The 26,564-nt window shown below is 40.0% G+C and overlaps 1 protein-coding gene across 2 annotated transcripts in view; it reads left to right on the forward strand.

The window, feature by feature from the left end:
* Nucleotides 1–26,564, forward strand: part of LOC146368056 (zinc finger E-box-binding homeobox 1-like) — a 76,709-nt gene that overhangs the window by 33,374 nt on the left and 16,771 nt on the right. For both annotated transcript variants that reach the window (XM_084913605.1, XM_084913606.1), the window contains exon 2: nucleotides 14,622–14,807. In XM_084913605.1, coding sequence (XP_084769731.1) covers nucleotides 14,622–14,807 — 186 coding nt within the window. The remainder of the gene's footprint in view (nucleotides 1–14,621; nucleotides 14,808–26,564) is intronic.

Below are 26,564 nucleotides of genomic sequence, written 5' to 3' on the forward strand. Positions count from 1 at the left end.
TTTGCATGCTACCACAGTGGATTTGAAATCAACGGCAAACTTACAAAAATAATTTAATTGTCTGAATACTTAAATGTAACTGTAGACACAGATGATGACCCAAAAAGATTTACTTGTGCTCGATGTTCCAGTTGTCCATGTTTGAATCTTACACTTATATCACACGGTCTGAATCTGCCTGGGCCAATTTATATCTGTTTTTTGTTTATATCTAAATTTTAATATTCCTTTACATATATATTTGTCAGATAAATGCACATAGTGGACTGAAAGACTATTTTTATTTGTTTATTTATTTTAACCAGTAAGTGAAACTTTTGAGATTTAGAATATCCTTTATCATTATCCTGTTAGCCTCTGTTTTCTTCTGAGGCAGAGATAGCTCTTATTAAATTACCATATTTTTTGATAAAGAGTGATAAAGTGATAAAGGGGAGCTCCCAGAAAAAAATCAAAAAACCCCAGGGCCTTCTTGGTGTGAGGACTAATCAAAAACTGAGTCACCAGTTTAATTTATCTCACTGCTCACCACCCCAAATATGGAACTGTGTTCAAGCACAACAATATTAAACAACTTTAAACAAATGTATTAATACGTTTCTTAACTACTAAAGTCCTCCAATGCTTTATTTAAATTACGATCATGTGTTGCTTCTGTCAGTCACTAGTGAGATATACTTTACAATAAATGGTAGCTTCAGGGGGAAATGACATCACCCATGGTTTGTACCACATAAGCCACCCAACATCATCTCGGAAGATTATGGGATTAAGGTATAAGAGTCACTCGAGGTCGGTATGTGTCTTCTTTATGAAGAGTGTGCAAGTTTTCTAAATGCCAAATATTAAAAATGCACTCTGAAAAAACGGTAACGTGGTTACGATTAGAGTTATGAATCATTTGTTATGGCTAAACTTGTTATTTGGGAATTTATCTCTCTTGTGAGTTTGTACCTCTTGTATGATTAATGTGAATGTTAGAATTTGATTTTGGTCGAGTACTTGACTTTTTTTTAAAAGGCTTTTTCCGATATGACATTGGATTTTAAGCTCCGTCCTCTAGATTGCTGTTAGAACATGGTGCAGTTGACTGATAACAGCACTGCGAGTTTTCTGTTATTGGATATGATGTATTACACTTTTCATTTCCACATGAATTATGGGCTAGGAGCTGTATACTCAGGTACATATAATCAGTTTTGTCAGGAGCTTAATGGATCACAGTGATAATGAGAAACTTTGGTTGGACACAAAGTAATGGTTGACCATTGACTGCTATTTTTACCAGTAATAAGGACAGACTATGCATCTTATAATACAACACTGCATTATTATTATTATTATTTTTTTTACGTTTTTTCATTGGTCAATTTTTTTCATATTGTACTAATTTAACAGTTAAAAGGACTAACATCCCATACCAAGGTTTCTTCATGGATTAAATCTCCTTACGCATCCTGATTTCCTCAAACGTTCTCAAACAGAATCTCATAGCTACGCAACCAAAGCATTTCTACGTGCTTTAGACCTCTGCTGTGACACTGAAATGTGAATTTCTCATAGATTTTCCTTTGCCTCCAGAGTGCAATGAAACTTTTAAAATCAATCGCTCACACTTCACACTCATGGAGCTGTGCTAAAAGGTCTACCTTGTAAAGAGGATCCTTGATCTCAGTGGGACTAACCTAGATTCGTGATGATTCTCTCACTCAGAAAGACCAGAAGAGGTAGATCAGGTAGTTAACTCTCACTCCCTCACTCTCTGAACATTTTCAGTAACCTGCTAAGACTGTAATGGTAAATAATAGATAAAAAACTGGTACTTTCCTTTTTTATGCATTCATTAAGTTGTTTGGTCTGTGGCGAGATATTGTGTCCATCATTAAATACTGAAATTAATTTTGAAGTTTTGATTATATATGTTACAAACCAGATTTGTACTGTTGCAGACACATTTCTTTCTCTACTGGTCAGATATCTTGAAAACAGTGTACTAGAGAGAGCTAGTGCTATTTCCAAGGTGAAGGAATGGTCACATCAAATACTGATTTGATTTAGCTGTTTTCCATTTACTGCACTTTGTATGACGTTAACTACAGCTTTTGCCAACAGCACGCTCAACCTGAATCATAGGTTTTTTTCTCTGTTATATTGTAAGGACTTAGCATTAGGGTCCTGAGAAGATGCTAGCATTTTCTAACATATACTTTTAAGTTGGGGTGTCGCACGCCCCTACACAGGCCAGAAACAACCCTCTAAGTTGTTCACTCAGCTTTACTGGATGGTTTGTGGATTGTGCAGAGAAAGAGGGTATTATTTTGGACATATGTCACCATAAACCATAATTGTGTTGCAAGTTCATGATATATCATCAAGAATGGAGAGTGTTCGTAGAACATGAATCTTAACAAAGACATAACCAATAATCTGCCATACCACACCAAAATAAGAGAGGATAGGCTGATGTGATCTTCAGTAAAAGTTTTTGCAATGACAGAAGACTGATTTAATCTTCAATTAAGGTCAGGCTGGTGATCATCTGTTTCGTTCTCTGAAGATATGTAAATATTTTTTTAATTTACTTGTATTTTATGGAACATGTAGAAGTCTTTTTCTTGTAGGTTACGCAATAGTTTTACTGGTACAACCCACTTGAGATTGAGTCACACTGTGAACTTTTTTGGCTTCTGACATGGAGAATGCTAGAAAAAGTTTGAGAACCACTGGGTTAGAAGATGCCATGCTATACAGAGCCCAGCCATCATTACTTTAGCTTATCATAAAGACTGAAAGCACAGGTAATAGATATGCAATAGTTTATACAATAGTAAGTTGTAAATTGAGAATCAGAATCATGCAAATGTCATTTTATGGATATGTTAAAGGAAGGTAGTGCACATGACTTATTTGGTTCAATGTGAAATTAGATTTAGGACACAATGTCAGAAAAGTAGCCGTTTACCAAAACTAGTCAAGCCTTCTAAATATGAGCTCAGCCTATATCCCATTTAAAGTCCCAGGCTGTTCTCTCTGTGTAAGCTGTAGGCCTTGTGCAGAATACAGAGGTCATGCAGCTTTTCTTTACTTCGTGCTTACTGAGGAACCAACCCTTCAAAGAAAGAGAAAAAGGTCTGATTGAGCACCTGGGCAGTGAAGGAAGCAGCTGGACAGTCCTGATTACTCTGTGGACACACACATAGACGTTCTCATGCACAGTTCTCAATGCAGGTTAGCCCTCAGTGACTTATAGAGATTCACTGGATGGTTATTAATCACACCCAAGCCCTCAAAGGTTGCCTCCCTCTCCCTGTCACAGTAATAAACACACATATACGAACATACATGTGGCAGATGCTCTATCTCTTTTGGGGGGGGAGGGTGGGAGAGTCCCTGGCTTGTGACTTACATTGCTGGCTGGAGCCAGAGGGGCTTTCCTGAGTATGTGTGTGGAGCTGCTGCGTTTAGAGTTGTACAGCGCATGCTTGTCCAGAGGTTGTCAGCTGTGTTAAAGCAAGGTGGGCATGGAAACTCGCCGTTGTGTGCCAGGGAAATAAGCGACCGCGCCTCACCTCCATCTGTCTGTGTCGATGACGCAGCCACAGTCTTACCTCATGATGCCCGTCTTTAACAGAAACTTCAGGAACATGACTCAGTGCTACATAGTTAACTACTTCCAGTCATAAAGTGATGACTGTTTTGACTTTGCTATAACCACTTTGTAGCCTGGAAAGCCCTTATAGGCATGCAGCATGCTGAAAACCAGACAAATCACTTCATGTTCATTCTTTTCAGTAAACAAAGTCAGGAAAATAACAACCTCTTTTCAGCAAGAGTTGATGGGATTTATAGAAATGGTACCTTATAAATGATACAAGTAGCATTTTTTTCTTCTATTCAGTCTTTCCTTTGCTGCAGATTTCATTGCTGAAATGATATGGCTATAAATTGTTGCATATTAAAGTGAAATATTGGCAGTTAGCCCAAAGCTTAGCTTGGTTTAATCTACCAGCAGTCCAAAGATGGCAACTTTTACTGCTTGGTCAAGCAATAAAAGTTGTTCCTTATGCTACAAGTGTTGCTGGAGCTTCAGTCTGTTTAGATTTTATGTTCCTCTTCGTGCATCTTGGAAGTTAAGTGTAACCATGTCAGAAACCTGTACTCTGAGCAAACTTGCTGTTCAAATACCAGGATTTGTAGAAACAAAGTAGTACTTGGAGTCCTATAGAAGTCTGTGGGAAAACAGCTTTGTGGCTTCACCTCTGTGAACACTTTTCTGCTGAGCTCAAATACTTGTTTTGAATTTTACTGAATAAAAAAGTAAGTCTGTTTTGTAGGTCTTGGCCGTTTGACTCTGTTTCAAACAGGAGGATTATCTGTGGTACTTTCATTGGCTAGCAACTCGTGAATGTCAGACCTGCCCCTTATTGTCATATCCGTTCTTTTGCAACCAAGATGGCGGCGGCAGAATCGCTCATCTCGAGGCTTCAGAACAGGATTTCAGAAAGCAGTGGATGATTTCATGATAGCTACGTGCATCTGTTATGCGGTCTAATCTTTTATAGCAGGGGTCGGATGATTGGACAAAAATAATCAGCTATCAGATTACAGTCTGGTCCATCACGATTTGTGGGCTGTCTTTTTTGGGGGGGGTTTTGCCTTATTTTCGTATTTGCATTTGCTAATTTGTTGCTGCCTCAAGAACTTAATTCAGTAAGTAATTTATCAACAGCAACGCCTGAATAGTGCACCAAGGCGTGTTTCCTTTTTGTTGTGGTGAGCTGGAGGATACTGTTGAGCTTCTCATTATGAATGACTAGCATTGCTGTGGAGATAAAATAACAGAGATGACAAGATAGGTGTGCATGCTAGGATCTAGGCAGGCCAGCTGCATGTTGCAGCTTTCCAACACACGCCACTGAATGTTATAAATTATGAACCCTGAGCATTTATTGGAAAAAATAATTTTATATAGGTATCTTCTATGTCATCCTCATTTAGAGTTTAAATATAGATTGTCTCTCACATAAACTACCATAGTTGTCGACTACAAAGGAAAGAAAATGTGTGACTGCACCTTTAAGTGGGCTGCCTCTCTCTGCAGCTGCTCACCATGTTAAAGTCTGGTCACATCTAGTAGCAGACAGGCAGCTTTAGTGATGTACACTCCTCTTTGGCTGTCTCACACACACACACACACACACACACACACACACACACACACACACACACACACACAGTGGGGTAATTGTCTGTTAGAGGTTTGGCAAAGATCCCAAGCTGCACAGCTGCACTGGGTCAATACACACACACACATGCACACACACCCACCAAGCAAACTAGCTGCGGTTTTGTCACAGTGTGATGTTTTGCTCACACATCTTTCTTTAGTTGGGACTTTTTTAAAAAGTGATTTTTTTTCATTCATCCCTAGTAGTACTCGCTCAGCTGGAGTCTTTAGTCTTTAGTCATGCGTTGACAATAATGAGTAATATATTGGTAATCAACTTAAATATATGCCAAGACACATTGATTCATTTGTTTAGCTAAGGGAAGATCTAAAGACGGAGTGGGTCAGTCAGTTTATGACTGTTCCAGACTCAAATGTTTTGGGGTCTGCGATTTTGTGGGCTGCAGTGACCGTTTAAACCAATAAAGATATGGTGTCTGGTAACCTCTGTACAAACGATCCTTTGGATTTTTCTCTAGTATCATCATGAGGTTGATGTGTGTGGTTTTAGTGAAACTGATCAAAGTTTTTTTTACAGACATTCATGTCCCCTCAGAATGAATTGTAATATGTAACAGTAGCCTTCTCCTAGAAAAATGACCTCACAGGTCAATCGAGCAAGCTTTTATTACAACCTCTAATTTAGTTTTAGCGTTAATTGACAGCTAGTGGCTGTGTGAATACGTACAATGAGCTCTGATGTCATCACCTTTAGACTTTAGTAACCTAGAAAATGGGAATTTCTCATAGTTGTTTAACAGCATAAGGAGGGATTTTCACCTGCAGTAGAACTCGAGTAAATTTTCCCTAATCCTAACTTAGTAATCAAACGTATACCAGCCAAACAGTGAGTGAAAACGAAAATAAATTGAGTGAAACTGAAACTGAAGAATAGCTTCAGACATGAGTCAGGCATGATTGTACATTTACAGGGGAAATGACCCTATTTATCATATCAGAAGTCCTTACAAGAGTTATTTCAGGAAGGATCATTTAATTAGAGGACTTGTTAAACAACTTAACTTAGTTAGTACAGCCTCACATACATGCACATACTTATATAGTACTGATAAATAGCATAGTACTGATAAATCACATATGCAGACTGATAGTAATCTATTTCTAGCTTTTGCTCTCCCTCCCCCCTTCTGTCCCTGCACAGCAGCTGACCTTTAACCCAGATACCAGACCATGTGGTCCACTTCGGGTTATGTTGTGGTGTGTCAGGCCAACGTGATTTCCTCTCCATGGTCACGTGTCTTGATGTGGGTTTGGCTGCCTGATGCTAAAACTGAGGAAATCAGTTGCCTTGCTGATCACTCAGTGAACTGTTGATGTTTTTTGCTTTGCGTATGTTTTCCGTAAAGCAAATGTTGGGAGAAATTTTTCATTTACTATTTTTTGAGTTGCTGAATGATAAATAGAAGGCTTTGTATAAAGGACAGTAGCTGCAGAGGTGACAGTGAGGGAAATTGTGTATTTATAGTAGTGATTTCTTAGAGCAGCTGTTTGTTCTTAAAGTCTATTATTTATTGATGTTTTTAACCATCTGCAGCCGTTTTTGTTCAATTCTTATTTCAAATATGTTTTTTTTTATTTCAGTGAGAATACCTCATTAAATGGATGAATAATTTAAAACTGCAAACATAAATTCCAAGATATTATAAATTCCAACCTGTGACATGTTGTTTCCACATCTTTGTGTGTACCTCACTGTGCCAGCAGAGTGCTATTGAAATTAAAGCTGGTCTTTTTATTCAGTGGTGGCACACAGTCCTTGCTGTTATTGAATATAGGCCATAATATCAATCTATGACTCTTAACCTGTTTCATATATATCTTACAACAGTGTGTAAGCTTAGAAAATGTGCTTGAATAAGGTGAGAAAGGATGAAAACCTTGCACTTGCTCTCCACAGTATTATTACCTATTTATTAATTCACTGATGTTAACCTAAGCTGAATCATATGGTACATAAAGTTGATATTTTAAGTAAAATATGTGGCCTTCTGCAAAGAGTCCATTGCATTTCATAAAGAAAAATGATTTCAATCATGAACAGAAAGAAAGTAGGAAAAAAATTCATGTATTTTTGTGCTAGTTTTTAAACTCAAAGTGGCAGAAAACAAAATCAGAAAAAAACATTAGTTTGGAGTAGTAATGAAGGAGCCTGTTATGAAACAGATTTAATCAGAGAGATGGATGGCAGGAAGGGAGGAATGCTTTTGTCTAGACTTTTCTCTTCCTCTCTTAGCCGGCCTCTCCTCTTCACAGAGCTCCAGATGGGGGATTAACAGTTCACTTGACGCATTGTCATGATGATGTGGACAGGTCTCTGTGTCTCTCTCTTTCTCCTACACAATAACCCTCTCTGGCTTACCTATTATGTTTTTGTCTGTTCTGCTCTGCTCAGTGCTGCCCCCTGTCTGTTGACTTTGTAACAAAACTATGTAAAATACAGCAGAGGAGGAACAGGGTCTGCAAGAATTATGAGTCTCAGGATCATTTGTATTCAGGGCGTGCTCCGCTCAGCTGCTGTTTGGTTATAGGTTTTCATTAAGGTGTCTTCAGAGCAATAGTTGGACCACAACATTGCATAAGGATGTAAACGTCTCACATCACAAATCCTTAAACTAATCATATTTAACCACACACATCATGCTCATATCTGCTTAACAGATGAGTTTCTCATGGTGAAAGGGGGGGAGTCAGATTTAAGGTGCTGAGTTCAGCTTTCTCAGTGCAGAGTTGTACCTCCTGTAAAGTTTGTTCTGTTCGTATTTCGTCTTGGTAAATACCCAAACATTATTTGGGCAAACAGGGAAAAGTGTATTAAAGTGTACCTTAATTACATGAAATGAGACATGTCTGTTACGGCAGCACTTCGAGACGGTACCTGACAGAGAGAGGGTGTTTTTCTTTTTTTAAATTTTTATCAGTGCAATTAAATGAACGTCGAGAAGATCACTCCTCTCCATATCAGGGATGTGCACTGAGAACTACTCGACTTTTCTGTCAGCTGTATTTTATTTGATCCCCTCCCACCTCAAACCGCTCTCACTTGACTGTGAGAGTGTTGCAGACTTGTGACAGTGTAGCTTTATCTGACAGAGTGTGCACTGGATCTCATTTACATTCATTTGCATCCGTTTTCTATTTCTGTTGTTTAATGGTGATTGTGAAACAGTCACCATTAAACAAGCACAAGTGCTCCCCTTCTGGCAGTAATAATGAATTACATTCTCCCAGACGTGCACACATAGCCACGATGGAGCCACAGAAGGAGGCCCTGGCTGGGGTTTAACCTTACTGTGACCTAGCATTGCTCATCACTGAGTTAGCATGCTAACTAGACACCAGAAACAAAGTACAGAGTTAGATTTAGGAATGCAGTTTAAGAAACTACATTTTCATCTGCTAATGCACATGATTTGTCACCTTCACTATCGTGCTCCCAAGATTAATTCTGTTAAATTCAACGCGCTGACTAAAATCCAGGAAAAAGAATTTATGTGTGTGATGCTTAAGCAGTTTTATCAGGGGCTCAGCTGCTCGCGCTTCCCTCCAGCCAGTTCTGTTAAGAATTCCTAACCATTTTGCAACAGGCAGCCTCTGGTGTGTAGGAAAGAAGAAGAGCTTTCTATTATCGGAACTGTCACAAGCCTGCCTGGTTAATAATGTGACTTTTTGTTTAAATGAAGAGAGACACAGTTTGTTGACTTTTTATGTAGGAACTTGCTGCCTACGGTGGTGTGTTTACGCTGAATGCCTGCGGTGTGGTACTTAAACACATTATTAATCTGCATCTAGCCAAACCACAGTGGTTCACCTAAAATTCCATTAAGGTTTTTGGTCACACTGTATAAGACTAATCATATTTTGATGCTAAGATTAGATTAAATGACAACAATGTGTTTAAAGTTGCTGAGTTTGAGGTCAGGAAAGAAAGCATTATTTTTATAAGACTGAGCAGCAAGACAGCAAGTAGCTAAACCGACATTTTTTTTATCAATAATTTTAAATTTGGTAAGAGTTTTGTCTGTTTAACTTGGACGACCGATAAAAAAAATCTTTTAGGACCAAAGAGCTAGACCTGCATTGACATGCTAAAAACTGCAGTGTCTTGAGTGGCCACTAGAGGCTGGTTCAGTCAGTCCCGATAGACTCCTATGTTAAAATGTCCACCTTACCAGCATTAAAAATGTATTTGTGCTGTTGGTACCTTTTGGAGCATTTTACTTGCATTATCTCACAAATAATATACCCTCATGTCCAGTATGAGGTATATCCATGAAGCTTCTGCTTTGTTTTTAAAATCGTATTTTTTATTTCTTTTACTTCATTTTTCACCCCACCGTCTTGTGACAAGTCCTCAACCATTGGTCGACGTCCATGTTTTATATACTGTTGAGACACTTGAGTAATGTGAATGGGAAGTGAAGTGCTACGAGTAATATACTCATGATGAGCTCTTGGTGATGAAGTGGGACTATAGCTCAGTGTTGGGTGTAATGCGTTACTAAGTAACGCGTTACTGTAATTAAATTACTTTTCCACTGAAAAAGTAGAGTAACTAATTACTGTTCATTTTTAGGTATTTTAATTACAGTTACTTACAATGTACTTGCGTTACATTGTAAAATAATTAAACTCGCTGAATATTATTATTTAATTTCAATAAAACGTAAAAGTAAACTCTGCCGCTTTAACATCGCTGTAGTGCAGGTGCGCGTCATTTCGCGCCAGTTTGCTGCATAGTCGTATTCTAAAGCGGAAGATGTCGGACTCGGCTGAAGCGAGTGGCTTTTCTGAAACAAGCAGACAAGAATATTACAGTAATATGTAAGCCATGTCCTGGGGAGAAAAAACTATCGGCCGCTGTTAATAGCACGAGTAATCTACTGAAGCGCCTGACACGAGAGCATAGACGAACACTTCTGAATGATCCTTGTTCATCATCCATGGATAACACTGCGGCAACTCCTGCTAAGCGGGCAAAACCTGATTTTACTTCAGCAGCACAGAAAGCATTAAAAAAATGATTGCAGGCTACATTGTGGAAGAGATGCTACCGCTGCGTACTGTAGAGTCTCCGTCTTTAAAAAAATGTATTTATTATTTAAAGAGTTTAATTTCTATTGTTTGCCCACTCAAGGTTTATAGGGATTTTAAGAAGTATTTAGTTAAATTAGTTATTTAGCAATTAAGTTACTTTTCTGACACAGTAATTAGATAAATATTTTAAATACAATATTGACTAAGTAATTAGTAATTAATTACTTTTTTAAAGTAACTTACCCAACACTGCTATAGCTACACAATAGTGACACACAGCTTAACTGACCACCCAAACACTAAAAAAAACTCAGTGATAAGTCTAACACAGGAAATGGGCACTGCAGTTTATTTATAAACAGCTTCAATGAATTTTAACAGTGATCACTTTCACACTTTGATGCTTTCACTATCCAGAAACCATTTCCCACAGAATAACCGGTCGCGACAGATGGCCGCCCTCCCTGAGCCTAGTTTAAAAGGAGCTTTTTTTCTCCCTGCTGTTGGAGTGTTTGCTCATAGCAGATCACTGGATCATTTGGTTTTTCTCTTTTTTGAACAAAGATACAAATCCGTGTATACATACATGTTGAGTCCAAACATGGGTGTTTGTAGGTTTTACCGACTCTGTTTGGGTTTTAGACTATTGGTCAGATAGATATGTCTTTAAATCTTTTACTAAGTGTTTGGGAGACTAACCCGAGGATTTAAATAATTACAGATATAGTTGAGGTCACCAGCTTCATCACAGTGTACAGATGAGATATTTATTCATTTTTGTTGTTGCTCTGCTCATCACAGATACATGATGCCATATGAAAATTATTCCTGTATTGCTTTTTAACATAAACACATTCAAGGATTTCTAACACCAACCTTTAAAATGTTTTGAGTACTCGTATTTCCATCATTTGGTTGGTGTTACATCATAAACTGAAGCTCCAGCAAATGTTTTTTATGACTCTCCAGCCTCTTACATCGATCCAGACAGGCATCGACCTCACACCATAAACACACAGACAGGGCTTTGCGTTCACAGCTCTGCTCGTCTGCCTGGAGCAGTGACTGAATTGTCTCCAGAAAGCACCACATCACTTCTTGAGGGGTGGTGTTGGAGTCTCTGTGTGTTTAAATAAAGTGTGTGAGCTCAGTAGGTGTCATAGGCTAAATGTAGGTGGGTTTCAGTAGGTGTGTGTGAACTGGTGTGCAGTGTTTGCATGCAAAGAGGTATGAGATAACGGCACAACCTGAACTATACATGTAGAGCTTGTCTTGTGGTTGAAGACGTGCGTGCATTTTTTTATGTGTGTGTGTGTGCACCTGTCACCTGTGAACAAACAGCCCGAGCTCTTCTCCTCATTAGGCATCTTCAGCACCTCTGCAGAGACGTACATCTTCCCTGTGGAGCGCACACACTTACACGCAGTTTTATTCACTTGTATACACACTCTCGTGTGCTCGCTCACGCTCGTTTGTGTTTTCATGCTGACAGTTAAAAAGCCACTGCAGCATATTTTGCTCATCATCACTTACTTGTATGCATCCGTGTCTCGAGCATCTACAGCTTTGTGCTAAATCCCCCCCGCACACTTCTCGCTCTTAAGTTCATTCAGATCGGTCCAGTTGGTCCGTTTTTCACACCGAGCTTCCATTAAGAAGTCGTATCCTACAGACAAACTCACCGACTGCAGCGCAGTGTGAAATAGATTTGCTTTCAGAGGCTGGTAAACAAGTGATTATTTTTACCCTCGCCTGCCATTTGTCCTTTTTTAATATCGTCTCCTCGTATTTGGAGATGAAAATTGCACGTGCAGAAAGTCAATGGTTTATTTTTGTTGATGCAGGTTTTAGGGCAGCAACGATTTTGAGGATCAGATTTCAGGATTTAAAGATTAAGATATGATAATGTAGTCTATTAAAAAGGTTTTTGCAGTGTTCACAGAGAGAAGGCACTAAAACCAACATTTGTGGCTCAAATAAGATACATTTGTTTTGTCACATTTAATACAAACATGTTCAAAATAATGGATTTCTTTCTGTATTCAGTGGGCATTGACATTTTATTGTGTTTTATGTTAGCAGTGTGGGGACATCTCATTGACATAATGCTTTCCCTAGCCACTTACCCTAACCCTAATCATCAAAAATGAATGCCTAACCCTTACCCTAAACCTAACCATAACCTAATTTTAACTCTGTCACTAAAACCACATTTTGAGTCTCAAAAATGCCTTCAAACTTGTGGCCTGTCGGTCCCCACGAATATAGTAAACTTCCAATTTTTGGTCCCCACAAAGATGTTAATACCCGTCCACATACACATACACATACACACACACACACACACACACACACACACACACAGTCATTTCACTTATGAATGCGTTTCACAGATTTTACAGGCTTAACTTGAAGGTCAAAATATTACAGTCAGTGCTTTCCTGGAAAAACAAGAATCAGGTGCTGCTATAGCTTACCTGGTTGAGCAGGTGACCCACATACACTGAGGCGGAGAGGCTGCAGGGGCCAGGGTTTGATTTTGCCTCAGACCGTTTCCTGCATGCGAGTCCCCCTTGTTCCCTCCCTTGTGTCTAATTCAATAAATGCTAAAAACAAAAGAGTGAACAGACAAGAAAATACAGCATATTCTTCAGAGGCAGAGTCAGGGTTTCATATCAGGGAGTGATGCGTTTCCTGCTGGATAGCAGGGTTAAGCTGGGCATACACTGTGCGATTTTTTCAGTCGCGTTAGCCAGCTTCTGCTCAAACTGCACGATTGACTCGCAGGGGTTAGAAGTTCATAGGTCACGATGCAGGGTCTCACACTATACGGCCCGATGCTCTGATGCGACCTGAGTGCTCACACTGTGCGTCCATAAAAATGAAGGTTATAACAGAAATTCTGTCGCTCGCTCTCCCTCTCTGTCTTTCACTCACACAGACACGCACACCACCACCATCAACTTTGCTAAATTGCTAATGAAAAACATTGATCAGGCAGCTGTGATTGAGCAGCAGTGTAGATCCAACTATTTTCACGGTTGTTGTGGTTGTGATAATTTTGTGAGGCCACATGGAAAAGGCTCGGATGAGCTTGCCATAGTTCTACAAGTTGTGCCTCCATCGCTTGTGTCCAGATCACACGCTGCACTGCCGCGCTACTCCGTCTTTTTCGCTGACATTTGTGTTTGCGCGTGCGCAGTGTGAGAAGCTGCTCTGACAGCCTCACGACGGTCGCGAGGATTTCAAACCCTCGCGACCAAGCGATTGATGATCGGGAGCTGGTCGTGAGGTGTTAATCGCTACTCGTTACCCCACGTATACTACACGATGCACGACGCACGATGAAGGCCAAAATCGGGCCCATCGCCAAAACGGTCGCACGACTCAAAAATCGGCTCAAAATGGGCCAAAAATCGCAGTGTAAGCCCACAATTATGTATATACAGGATCACAGGTGCTTGCAGTAAAAATGAAGTAGATGATTTAATGTCAGCATGGCCTGTTATTAGATCTGCTCAATTAATCGAATTTTAATCTCGATTACGATCTGGGCTTTCAACGATCATTAAAAATGACTGAGCAGATTATTAGCCCCCCCCCCCTCGTGCTTTACTCTCGCGCTGCTCCGTGTGGCAAATCGAGCGCACCTCTCTGCATTTCGAACACGTGTCACAACAATTAAGAGCAGCGGTCCCCAACCTTTTTTGCGCCACGGACCGGTTTATGCCCGACAATATTTTCATGGACCGGCCTTTAAGGTGTCGCGGATAAATACAACAAAATAAAACTAGTACCGGTACTGAAAAAAAGAAAATTTATTCATAACACACTGAAAAGACCCAGGAAAACCGAGTAAACGATAAAAACGATAACAAAATAACGCTGAAAATCGATAAAAACCCTGAAAACTATACATTTCACACTTGAGCCTCAACTCTCGCGGCCCGGTACCAAACGACTCACGGACCGGTACCGGTCCGAGGCCCGGGGGTTGGGGGCCGCTGATTAAGAGGACCCGAGGGAAGCTCGGAAAGCTAAGCAGAAGTTATTTGGAGAGGAGAGTGACTGCCTTTGGTTGAAAAGAGAGGTAATGTGATGTGAAATGTATGAATGGGAGACATTAAGGGGGCACATAGGGGCTTTTTCCCCATGCAGCTCAGATGCTAATCACACTGAAGTTAATTGCCTTTATTCTGTTCACCACATGTGAATCAAACACTGATTACAGCAACAGGGTGCTGGCTTTTCAGTGCTGGGGTTGAGAACAAGTTGTTTATGTGGTTATCAAGTGGTTAGATAATTTCAAAACACTAAATCTTTTTTTTTTTTCTTGCAGTGACAAACTTCAACAATGGCTTGGAGGCCAGCTCAGACTCCGATGATGAGGACAAGCTACACATTGTGGAGGAGGACAGCCTACAGGAGCCTGAGGTTACAGATGCTGATGGAACCACATCGCTGGACAGCCATGACCATGATGCCACCGTAACAGTATTACCCCACAACGGGTCCTGGAATGGAGGTGAGGCACGAGCCATGAGGAATGTGTGTTTAGCACAGTAACAGGTGCTTTTCAGGGTGTTTTCACACCTGCAGTGTTTAGTTTGTTTGAATCAAACTCGGGTGTGGACCAAAACAACTGCATCGAGACCTTTTGGAGGATGTGGCGGAGGATGTAGGTGTTCTTTAATAATGTGAATGTGATCTGAACCAGCTACCACATGTACGTCGCAAGTTTAAGGTAAAAAACTTCCTGTAGCTTTGTATGCTTTGTTCTTTGGGATGCAGAAAGGTATTATATATCTGTACGGGCTAAAATAGCTCTAAAATTAATATAAGTTCTCCACCTTATTTCTGTGTTTACTTTTGTTGCTCTGACCCCAGACACATCTGGCCAGTGAGCGCACTGAACATTTTCACGTGGTTTGTAGTGACACATTTTTGTTTGCTTAGAGTTTATTTGGGTTTTAGAAGCCAAATGATGGGGAAAAGCTGGAAAAAAGTTATAAACTGATTCGGACTAGAGTAAACAAACTATTAGTATGTAGGTGAGATTAAACACAGGTACCAGGTCCAAAGTGTTTCTAGGAGCCAATCTTGCCACTTAGCAGCCATCTTCAAAAACCTCTGATTAGATAATTTAGATAATACATTAAAAAACCTTTTATTTCATTGGTCACTGCATTTTATTTCAGTTCACTCTCTGATTGGCATTTCTTTCTCTCATAATTTCTCTTTAAGACTGATCTTATTATGTTTTAATCTGGGACAGTTTCCTGGGCATGCTTGCGCTTTCTTAGCATCTCATCCAGGAGATGCTCGCTACACCCACGGGCTTATACCAGCTGTTTCCACACAGATGTGTAGCCCCTCACGGGAAATACGTTAGACGTTTACTCAGCTGTATCTTGGTAAGAGTAGTTCATGGTGGTTTCAGTATAATTCTCTGTAATTCATGCAGTCTTTCTGCAGAATTGAATCAACAAATCTTGACCCCAAATGCCTTGAAGTCAATTATCACACTGGAGGGTAACAGCCAGTATTTTTCACAAAAATGTCCTTAGGGCTGGCATGTGTAATTTGTCCTTATTGCTGTTGTAAGTGAAGCTTAAAAGGTGCATTAATACAGCAACGGGTCTGCTCAGTACTCATATTTATGTAATCAAGTGTTGGCTTCTGTGTTTCAGGAGATACTGTATATTAGCGCAGGTGGGGAGATTACCCACCCAACTGTTAGCAAGTAAATCCAAATCAGAGCAGCAGTAGCGTTATGTTCACTGACTTTGTTGTGGATCATTGTGGAGAAGAACTGTACTAACTTAAGCACATACGTAGTGCTTTTATTGAATTAAGTGATCTGAAGGGGGCACACACATGAACACAGGAACCAAGCAGCCTGCATGCGGTGCTGGTGGGAGTAAAATCTGGAGGCATGAGTCAGCTGAACACGATCACAGCTCAGTGTGGTGTGCCTTTTTCAGATCAGAAGAGAAGTAAAGAGTAGTAAAGAGTAACCAGAAACCAAGAATTTATAGCAGCGAGAGAGAGGATGCAAATGAGGAAAGAGATATATAAATAAGGAGGGGAAGTAAGCTCGTCTGAGGAATAGACATGTTTCTGTAACGCCCTCATTAATCCTTAATCTAGCCGGCAGTCTTGCAGAGGTTTCTCTCTATAATCTCCAGTTCTCACATCCAGCAAACTTTAATAAATCCCATCTACTCCCTAACTGGCAAAGATTCCTTTTAATAATACAATGCTCTGCCTAAGCGCGGTTCTTTACATGCAGTTTATGCTGCATCTTCTGTGCTTGAACATTTTTGTCAGTGCCAGTAATACTTAAAGCAACATCTTATTCCTACATTTTTCTGTAACCTTTTACTTTTTTGAAAACAATTTTAACCTCAAAAAAAGATTGGCCCTTTGCATTTTAACATTTTCACTTATTAACTTGTTACGTATAATACAGATAAGTGGTATCCATTTCCATATGCTGCTTTACACACGACATGCCGCATAGTGTAAACACAGTAGATGCTCACATGTGATTTCAGCTGAGATTAAAGTGACGGCTGGTGAAGCGAGACTCAGAGGGAAACTCTAACCCAGTCGGAGATTTTCAGAATGTTTTGCTATGCTGATAAATGGTGTTGATTGCAAGTAGACAATTGTAAATGGTAAATGGCCTGCATTTGTATAGCACTTTAATCAGTCCTTAAGGACCCCAAAGCGCTTTACACTACATTCAGTCATTCACCCATTCACACACACATTCACACACTGGCAATGGCAAGCTACATTGTAGCCACAGCTGCCCTGGGGCGCACTGACAGAGGCGAGGCTGCCGGACACTGGCGCCACCGGGCCCTCTGACCACCACCAGTAGGCAAACATGGGGTTACAGGGCTCTAGACTAACTTTTTGCCATGGGCGTACCGGTACGCCTAACTTTTTAAAGTTAGGCGTACCGGCACAAAAGTTAGGTGCACACAAATTTTATAATAATTTATATAATATAATGTGTTTTTCTGGATACACTGTGCTTTTTCAGCATTCAAAGATTGATGACACCGTGTCAGAGCACTGGCTATGAATTTCAGAAGGATCAGGCCTTAACTTAACAGAAAAGTTAGCAATAGTTCTTTTCCTATTACAGCTACATCCACTTCTGTCGTGCCTAGGCTGCTCACTAGGGCTGGGTATCATCACTGATTTCTATAATCCATTCGATTCCGGTTTTCAAAGTCCCGATTCGATTCAACTTAGCCTCAGACAGTCAGAAATATTATAATTCTGATCATTTATCAGTACTGACTTCATCAGAATTGTGAACATCACAGCAGATGCCTTTGTGTGAAAGTAACTGAGAATAAAACAGAAAAACATGAAGGAGATTTTCCTGGTCTGGCTTTTTATAGCAGATAACCTTAAAAATATTCTACAATGTTCTGCATATAAAGTTTAAATTTCTTCAGTATTGAACAACAGAAAAATAGGCTTTCTTGTCCGAGGTCATTTAAGTGAAAAAAAGAAAAAGAAAAGAAAAAGGCAGCAGCCGACAGCGCTGTAAACAACGGTGGACTGGTGGGTAATAAGCGAATGAATAATACAGAAAACAGAGATTGGAGACGGGAAACTGTTCTTGAAGTACAGAGAGAGATATAGAGAGAGCTAGCTGTGCATGAAGTGTGATTTTAATAGTCGTGGAAGCAAAACAGCAAAATTCATGACGACATTGATCAAATGTGAAGCGCAGTTTGCTGCTTCTTTTGCTGCTGGCTCGGTGAATTTTGGTTGGAGAGAGACAAAACCTGCAGCTCAGAATCAGCGCAAAAAGACGTAATCACAGCACGGACCGGACGCATCAGAATCGCTAAGCTCCGACAGCGTGTCCGTCTACGGGCCGTCGGGTGAGAAAGCCGAGAAAGACAAAGCTGATTCTGATGCGTCGGTTCCGCTCCGTGTTTACGTCTTTGTGTGGAATCCGTGTACCTGCTCTCATCTGCTGTTTGGTTGTTGTTGAAATGGTTTTGTGAGCTTTGATCTGAGAATCTGGCGTTTCTGGCAAAACACAGTTATATTTAAAAGTCGATTCAGGATTTAATGAATTGATATCGCTTTATTCAAGCTACTCACCTCCCACTTCCACCTGCACTTTCAACTGGACCACGGCCAATCAGAGAGGTCCCGCCCCTTACTATCTCTGATTGCTTTAGTCCACGATAGGGGCATAACGTGTGTCTGTTGTTGACCACAGGGAAGGTTGCAGATTTTTTTTTTTTTTTTGCTACCCGAACAGTTGGTCGCACAGGTGCAACCAAATATTTTTTTTTAGTCGCACCACTGAAAAATTTGGTCGCATTTGCGACCAAATTGGTCGCACTCTAGAGCCCTGGGTTAGTATCTTGCCCAAGGATATTTGGCATGCAGCTAACCAATGTGGTAATAATATTAGGGATGAGTATTCAGATGTTTAATCAGTAATTTCTTGAAGAAAGTCTGCTGTATTTCAAGCTTTGCACATCAACTTGTTCTTTGCTTTAGCATCTAAAATGTGGAAAATACCTAAAAAAAAAAAAAAAAAAAAAAAAACCCTACAAGGGTTTTTAGGACTAACGGCCCATCTAGTGAGTTGTGAGAATTTCAGGTTAACTGTCCAAAATAATCTAGGGAGCTTGGAAAGAAAAGCGACTGGACTGGAGTGTGATGTATGTTTGTATGTATCTTAATGTAATTAACTAACAGAAGTTCAAAGCAACAAGCAACTATATATAAAATATAAACTTTACCGCTCTGTGCATTCAATCACAAGATTAAAATTTCCTGCAGCATTATTCTCTTGTGTTGTTTGGAACTGTGTTGGGTTTTTCTGTTTCTGTTTTTTATTTTCTTTATAGATCTGATAATGTCTCTGATTGGAGTTGGTGGCACTCGGGGATATTTTTTTGCAGAAGGATCATATGACCTGTGAAATGCCCCGTTTTATGTGAGCACGCACAGAGCCTGAGGCAGAAAGTCTGGTTTAGAAAAGGACGTTGATAACCACCACCGTCATACCCATTATCTCCAACTGGGGTTTCAAGTTTTTTAATCCAGCAAAGGGAAAGAAAACCTGGTTGTGTTGAGCTTTGTTCATAGAATACCCCTCAGAACAGCAACTGAGCTCTAAAAAAAGTGTTTTATGGAGCACAGGCACTGCCAGTGTTGCTGATTGTTACAAGCCACACATCCTCTCCAATTCCTACAAGAATAGCAGCAGCACAAACAAGGAGCTGTGTTGAAGAAGGTTTTGACAGTACAAAAATTGGGTGTGCGTTTATGTTATATATTGCCTATTTACTGTATGGATGAATTTTTATTCATGTTGGAAATGTACTGGCACATTTTCAACCATTTTCTAGTAGTACTAACAAAGAAGATCCTTACTTACTAACCTTTGTGCCATCTCATTTTGACAGATGCAAAATAAATTCTGTCAGTGTGTATTTAATGCTTTATTTAGCTTAAGCGATCAAATCTTGAAATCTCAGCAGATTCATGTATTTTTTTCTTGAAAACAGACTGCCTCCTTGAACTGCACCTTGAAATCAAATAGAAATGGTGCAAATATGCACCTGTAACTGCATGCAGAGATCTTAAATGTTACACCTTGCAGTTTCGTGGAGAGATACATTCGGTTGCATTTTACCTTTACGGACATAAGTGGATTTTTATGGTACCATTGTTTCTGATGGTATACAACCAACATGTACAAGCTAACCAATCAGCATAAGAGCCTGTGTTGCAGATCTGCATGCATTTGTCCTTCCTTTTTAAATCACAGAGCCTGTATCCATTAGGTATCCATCACACAATCTGATCTGTTCCGATATTGAGGTTGTACTCTCAAGATTTTATTAGCACCATCTTGCAGTGTGACATGTAGAAAGACAGCCATATTGCTGATAGAGCCCAGTTGTATAAGATTGTTTGTCTGTACATCTCATCTCTCTCTTTGATCGGATTAGTTCATCCTCCTCCAAGCCTCGGGGAACGCCCGTTCGCCCGCCACAGCCAGATGTTCTGCTCTTTCTGTCTCGCACTTGTAGGTCAGCCTGTATGACACCACATCCTAAAGGCTAATCTAACTATGACACACACACACATCCACCAACACATCCACTCTCTCCTCCCTCTGAATCGAATTTCTCCCTCTCTATTCCTCTTTGATAAAACACAGAGACAAGCTCCATCATCATTCCTTGTCATCTTTCTCCTCTGACTGGTGTCTGACTGCTTATCTGTTCTCCAAACAATAAGTGCTCACTGACAGGGTGACATGCCAGAAACATCTTGAATTTCTTTCTGGTGACAAAATGTACATTAAAATGTAAAAAAAAGAGCATTTTTTTAATATCCTTTCATGTCATCACTGTGTGTCTATAAATTAGATAAACACTAGACATAGTGTAAGTGAAAGCCCCGCCCACTGGAGGGGAAAAGAGTTGTTAACAGATATGCTGCAGAGTGCTAAAATACTAATAACATGTTTCAAGGTGGCTCAAAATATTAGTGATGTTCACATATTAGGCTACGTTCACACTGCAGGCGAAAACGCATCAGATCCGACTTTTTTGACCCTATGCGACCCATACCCGATCATGGTATGACAGTTTGAACAGTACAAATCCAATATTTTCAAATATCACTTTGCTATGTGGTACTGAATCCGATACATATCTGATGTTTCAGAAAATGACTGCTGTTTGAATGGTCATGTCGCATTAAATCCGTCTTTTACGTCACTGATACAAGACAGATGCCAATTATCAGCGCCGGAGAAGACATCGCGAACACTTCCTGGTCATCCAGTGAAACTGTTGGGAAGACAATGTTGGAGAAATGTGAACATTTTATTTGTACTGTATAATCTGCAGATTCTGACAGAAATTTCCAACTATCCTTTGAAGCACCGCTCCTCTCTAAAACAGCAGTAAGGATCATTATTAGGCCATTTGTAAATAACAAAATAACTTTATAGCTTAAAGCAAAATTGGGAAACGTAAAGTCCGAAACAAGTCTTTATATTAAGGCCATCAGTCAAACAATACTGTTTGCTCTGGGTCTAAACAGCGCGCGTTGTGTGTGAAGTCTTCTTTTGCGCATGCGGGCCGCTTTGAGTGTTCACACTAGAGCGCGTTTGCTGTCACATTTTATTTGTAGTGTGAACAAGCAGACAAAAAATCGGATTTGATCAAAAAATCGGAATTGAGCATTAAGACCTGCACTGTGAACGTAGCCATAGATTTGTCAGTGACAACATTTAGCTTAAGCTAAATAGACAGTCAGGATCTCAGTGTTTTCCTGTTCTTCCTGCTGATGTGTCACACCTTTCAGTCAGGACTGCTGGAGTAAAGGAAGAATTTTATTTCTTAATTATATTTTGAAGTATGAATCTGTTCCTTCCACATGCATACGAGGACAGCATGAGGCAAGGAGAGATCAGCAAGACCCGCACAGTACAGAGGATATGACAGTAGTGACAACAGACATTAACCATGTCAGATACAGCATAAAAAGAAGAGTTGCAATGGTGGTGGGTTGCTAAGTGGCTTGCAGATGCATAGCAAATGTGGGCAGGCAACAACGCCACGTTCCCTATGTCAGACTTTAACAGGCTCTGTCTGTAGGCTCTTGCAGTTGACCCTTTGCTGCATTAATATTAATTAGGAAAGACCAAATTATATAATCACTTCATTCTAATTTAAATATTGTGCTCATTTACATAAATGAATAATTGATTGAATATTATAAAATCAGCTTATTGCTTCAGTTCTACAGTGCTATTTCTATAATTCAAACGACATAAAAACAAGACATTTGGTTTATATATTAGTGGAATAACAGCTTAATGAGTTCCCTCATTAACACTGCTGAGATGGTGTGTGACTGTGTGGAGTTGAGTCAGCTGAACTGCTTGTTGTTTCCCTTTTGCAGACAGGGTTTTTGTGCGCTGCACGTCCGCTGGGAACCGCGGAACAGGTTTAGTCATATCAGATGATTCACATCTGATGCAGTCAACAGTTTTGGACCTAAAGTTGCTCATCCATCAACTTCCTGCCATCCTTCTTCCTACTCCGAAGTTCTGAAGTTTCACCAGCTGCAGGAAGCGCAGACAGAAATAGACTTTCTAGAGACTTTGTGTTTATTTTATTTTTTTAATTGGTTTCCACTCCACATTCAGGCAGCATGGTAAAGCTCTTTAAAACTCTTTAAACCTCCAGATACCCCAAAGTAAGTAAGTTTGCAGGATCAGCGCTTACCCGTGTTCGCACACTTTCAAAAACATACCTCAGGATCCAAACAAAACAGCAAAAGTGTCACAAGCTTTAACGAGCAGAAGCAGAACCAACTCTGCATTCAACAGCCGAAGTTGATTGGCTTGTGTTTACGCCGATTCTCAATGCCCTTTTAATCCTCGATTCCTCACAAACAGCTCAGCCTACGCAAGCATCTGCCTTCATCTCGACAGCAGTTAGTTACAGCCAAGCAGGAAATACTAAAACCATGGAGACGGCGAGAATGTGACACTCAGAGATATTGCTCTCAAGGCTTGTTTCATTGTTCCTGAATAAAGCCTTACATGGTGTGAGCAGTGCTCATGAGTGCTGCTCACACCATGCTTTATTTCTCTCCCTCTTTCTCTCAGCTCTATCCTTTCTCCTCTGTACTCACTACTTTTCTGCAGTCACTGATCCCTTCTCATTTCTTTGTATTTTTCTGCCAGGCTTTCGTCTTGCTTTCTCTTGCTTTTGTTTCCCTTCTTCTTCGGCTGAGTATCCAACTACAGATATTGTAGGAAAGCCTCCCCACAGTGTTTGAAGTGATAGGTGGTGCTCTGACTTTGGATATTATTAATTATCCATGGAGGGTTTTCCTACGCTTGTTGTTGTTCAGTAAACCTCAACTTTTTGGGACAAGCTAAAACTTCTAAGCCTTATTATCACAATAAACTAGCACGTCAGGTGAAATAATACATTCACTTATTAGCCTGACATCAGAATAGTACATATGATTGTACACCCAGACTACATAGCAAAGTTGTAATAGGTTTGGACTGTTCTTATACAGCAGTTTTCCACTCAAATACTACTACAAGTCACGTTTATACAGGGCTGAATGTCTATCTAACTGTCACACATATACTCAGACAGCCCACTCTACCTCCTGATCTGCAGCTTGTATATTTATTTAAACAGGTCTGCATCAAATATCCACAGTAGTGCAGGGTTTGATTGGTATTTTAGAGGGCTTTACAGAGAATAATGATGGAAATACATGTGATACTGTTACCACTGGGCCTGACTTTAAAATTTCCAGGCATACACATTTGTGTTCATGATCACCAGCTTTGACTGTGAGCACAGAAGCAGCACACACCTTTGTATTCAAAGCTTCTGTTTGAAAAGGGCAGCCAATCAGAGTGATTTAATTTATTTATTAATTTCTGGTAATAAAAAGGTGTGTTTGGTTAGCTAAAGCAACTTTTTTTTAAATACCTAGATTTGTACACTTTTCTTAATAAAATCGAACTTTTTTCATAGCTTTAGATAAACACTTTGATTAAAGATTGCAATGTGAGAAAAATATGCAGCGCTGAGCAGAGAGAGACTTCATTTATTGACTGAATGGTCTGTTTTTTTCACCTTTGACCGTTCCTGTCAGGTGCCTTTTTGTTGTAATAAGGTAGGATGGTGAACTTGTATATGTAGTTATGCACTAGTTCTCTTGACTTTACAGTAAGAAGAGTTTTTAAATAGAATAAATGTGCCATTAACAATTACATTTTACATCTTAAAAATGCTCAGTTTGCAAAACCTTGACAGTTTTAACAAGGAAAGCATCAGCAGAGGTGGTGGTAGTAGTAATAGTAGTAGTAGTATGTTCTTTGGGGTCTTTCATATAAAACTAGTCTTGATATAAAAGTATAATATAACGGATTGAATTGACTCGTGCTTTCATGGCAGTACTTGTTATTTTTCAACTGCACCTGCAATAGAAAGCAGCCTGTTCACTCCTTTAGAAAAACATTAACAAACCAGGAAGGAGTTACATATTTAGTGTGTGCAGAGGAGCTCTGACGGTGTTGGAGGGAAGTCATGGAAAAGTCATGAAATGTTGCAGCGCTGTAAGGCCACGGTGCACGGTGGGAACCCTTCAAAGGCTTCGCGTGATATTTTTGGATAGTCTGACTTTGAGTCTTTTCTTTCCTCCCCGTCTGAGGCGAGAGGAGAAAGAACGGAGAGCAGCTGGTGTTGAATTGGTCCTCTGGTGAGAGATTAGTGTGCGCTACTCCCCCTGCAGTCTAGGCCGCACTGCAGCTCCAATCCATCCTGCCTTATAAATTCACCACGGACTCACAGTGACAGGTTCTGGCAAGGTATACAAGTGCTGTGTGCAGAGAGTGCATGTGCCTGTGAATAACTCGGCTGGTGTAAGTATGCAAGTGTATGTGTGTGTTTGCGTGTGTGCGAACCACATGATTTCCTGTTTTCATTCCATTCTGATATTCCACATGTGTGTGTTGCAGGGTCCTGGTTGTCATTACAGCATGTATGTTTTTTGTGAGGCATTAAGTGTAATTGTAGAGTGTGGTGGGAAAATATGCAGAGAGGTGTATCAAGTGAGGGGGGGGATTGGAAGGAAGGGGTGATGGAGGGAAATAAAGTAAGTGAAGGAGGGAGAGAGATGAAGTTAGATTAAAGAAATGGTGGGGAGGGGAGAGATTGAGGAAGCAAGCAGTTGGTAACGTGGTTGAAGAGAAGGAAGAGGAAGAGACAAAGACAGAAAGGGAGAGGAGGAAGCTAATTTAAAAAGAAAACATGACAGCAATGCAGCCAAGTGTAGTGAGCTGAAAATAGAACATGTTTGTTTCTTCTCTTTTGAATGGCAAACGAACAAAGAATAGTATTGCAGCTTAAACCTTTTTAATCCGTAAACATGTATCTGTTAATCAAGTAGTCATTTAACAGAAAGTGACATCCTTTCTCAATTAAATCTTTAAGACCTGCAACTTTCTGCAGCTTAGGGACAGTTGGAAATAATCTTATCGTGCCTGTAAAGTTCTCTAAATAATGACTCAGTAAATATGTAGTCTCAGCTTGCTAAACCTGCCATTTTCCAAACTGTTGTTCGCTTACTCTTTAGCAGGGTCTTTATTTTTGGTAACCTCTGCAAAAAGGTTTCAGCCAGAGCCAAATGAAAGTACCCAACACTGCACTGCATTTTGTTAACTACCGCCATGAATAGGGGTTTTGTGGAGTTCAGCATAGAGAGATATATTTGTTCATCAAATGATCGGAAATAAGATTCTGCCACATATGTTATCAGAGTTGTTGCCTTTGTGGTAGGTGGACACATGCTTACATACATAAGAACGATGCACAAGTCGTTTATGGAAGCTGTGACACTTTTGACTGTTTAATAGTTGAACAATTAGAAAACTGTGAATTGCATCTGATGAATACGACACATTAATCCGGCAGGAACTCGTCAGCTGTTGCAGTCAACCTTGACACAGTATTATAGTAAAAGCCCCCAAGATCATCATGGAAATGGCTTAATGGAGCTGCATTGTGTAACTAGAAGTATTTATGTTTAAAATCAGAGTCAGAGTCGACCTGTGTACTTGATTTTACTGACACAAAGGTCTGCAGTCAGTCAAGGTCAGCATTTTCACATTCATCCCTGCACTTTCCTAAATGGAGACTGTTTTCAAAGAGCTCAGCTTTCAAATGCCAGGGGGCCAAAATGTGTTTTTAGCTTGCTTAGTGAGGGCATATTCTAGAACGGATTTAAGAGACTCCTCTGCTCTGCTCTTCTTGAAGTCTTTTTCATGTTTTCCTTTTAGTTGAGGTTTCTTTTTTTTCAAGAAGTGAAGTTTTTCCCTTTTTTCATTGAAGAGTTTAAAGACAGACGGTGCTGAATGCTGTACACGTTAGTGAGCTACATAAATAAACTGAAGGAAGGACTAAGATAAGGAGAAAATGACGATATAAGAGGCTATAAGAGAAAGGAATGAGCAAAGAGAGGTGGGGAAGGAAGCTTGAAGGGTAGATGAGCGAGTCTCAGAGGGGGAAAAGAGATTTGGAAAGCTTTTGGATGAGATCATGGGAAGTAAAGATCTGTGTGTTTAATATGAGGCTTAACAGGGCTCGGCCTGGGCCCGCCTATTCTTTATAAAGGCGTACACACACACAGTTCAGCATAGACCCCTCCTTTCTTTTTCTTTTTATGACTG

The sequence above is a fragment of the Perissodus microlepis genome, chromosome 18, assembly GCF_051167445.1.
Source record: "Perissodus microlepis isolate ML-2025 ecotype Zambia chromosome 18, ASM5116744v1, whole genome shotgun sequence".
Classification (NCBI taxonomy): Eukaryota; Metazoa; Chordata; class Actinopteri; order Cichliformes; family Cichlidae; genus Perissodus; species Perissodus microlepis.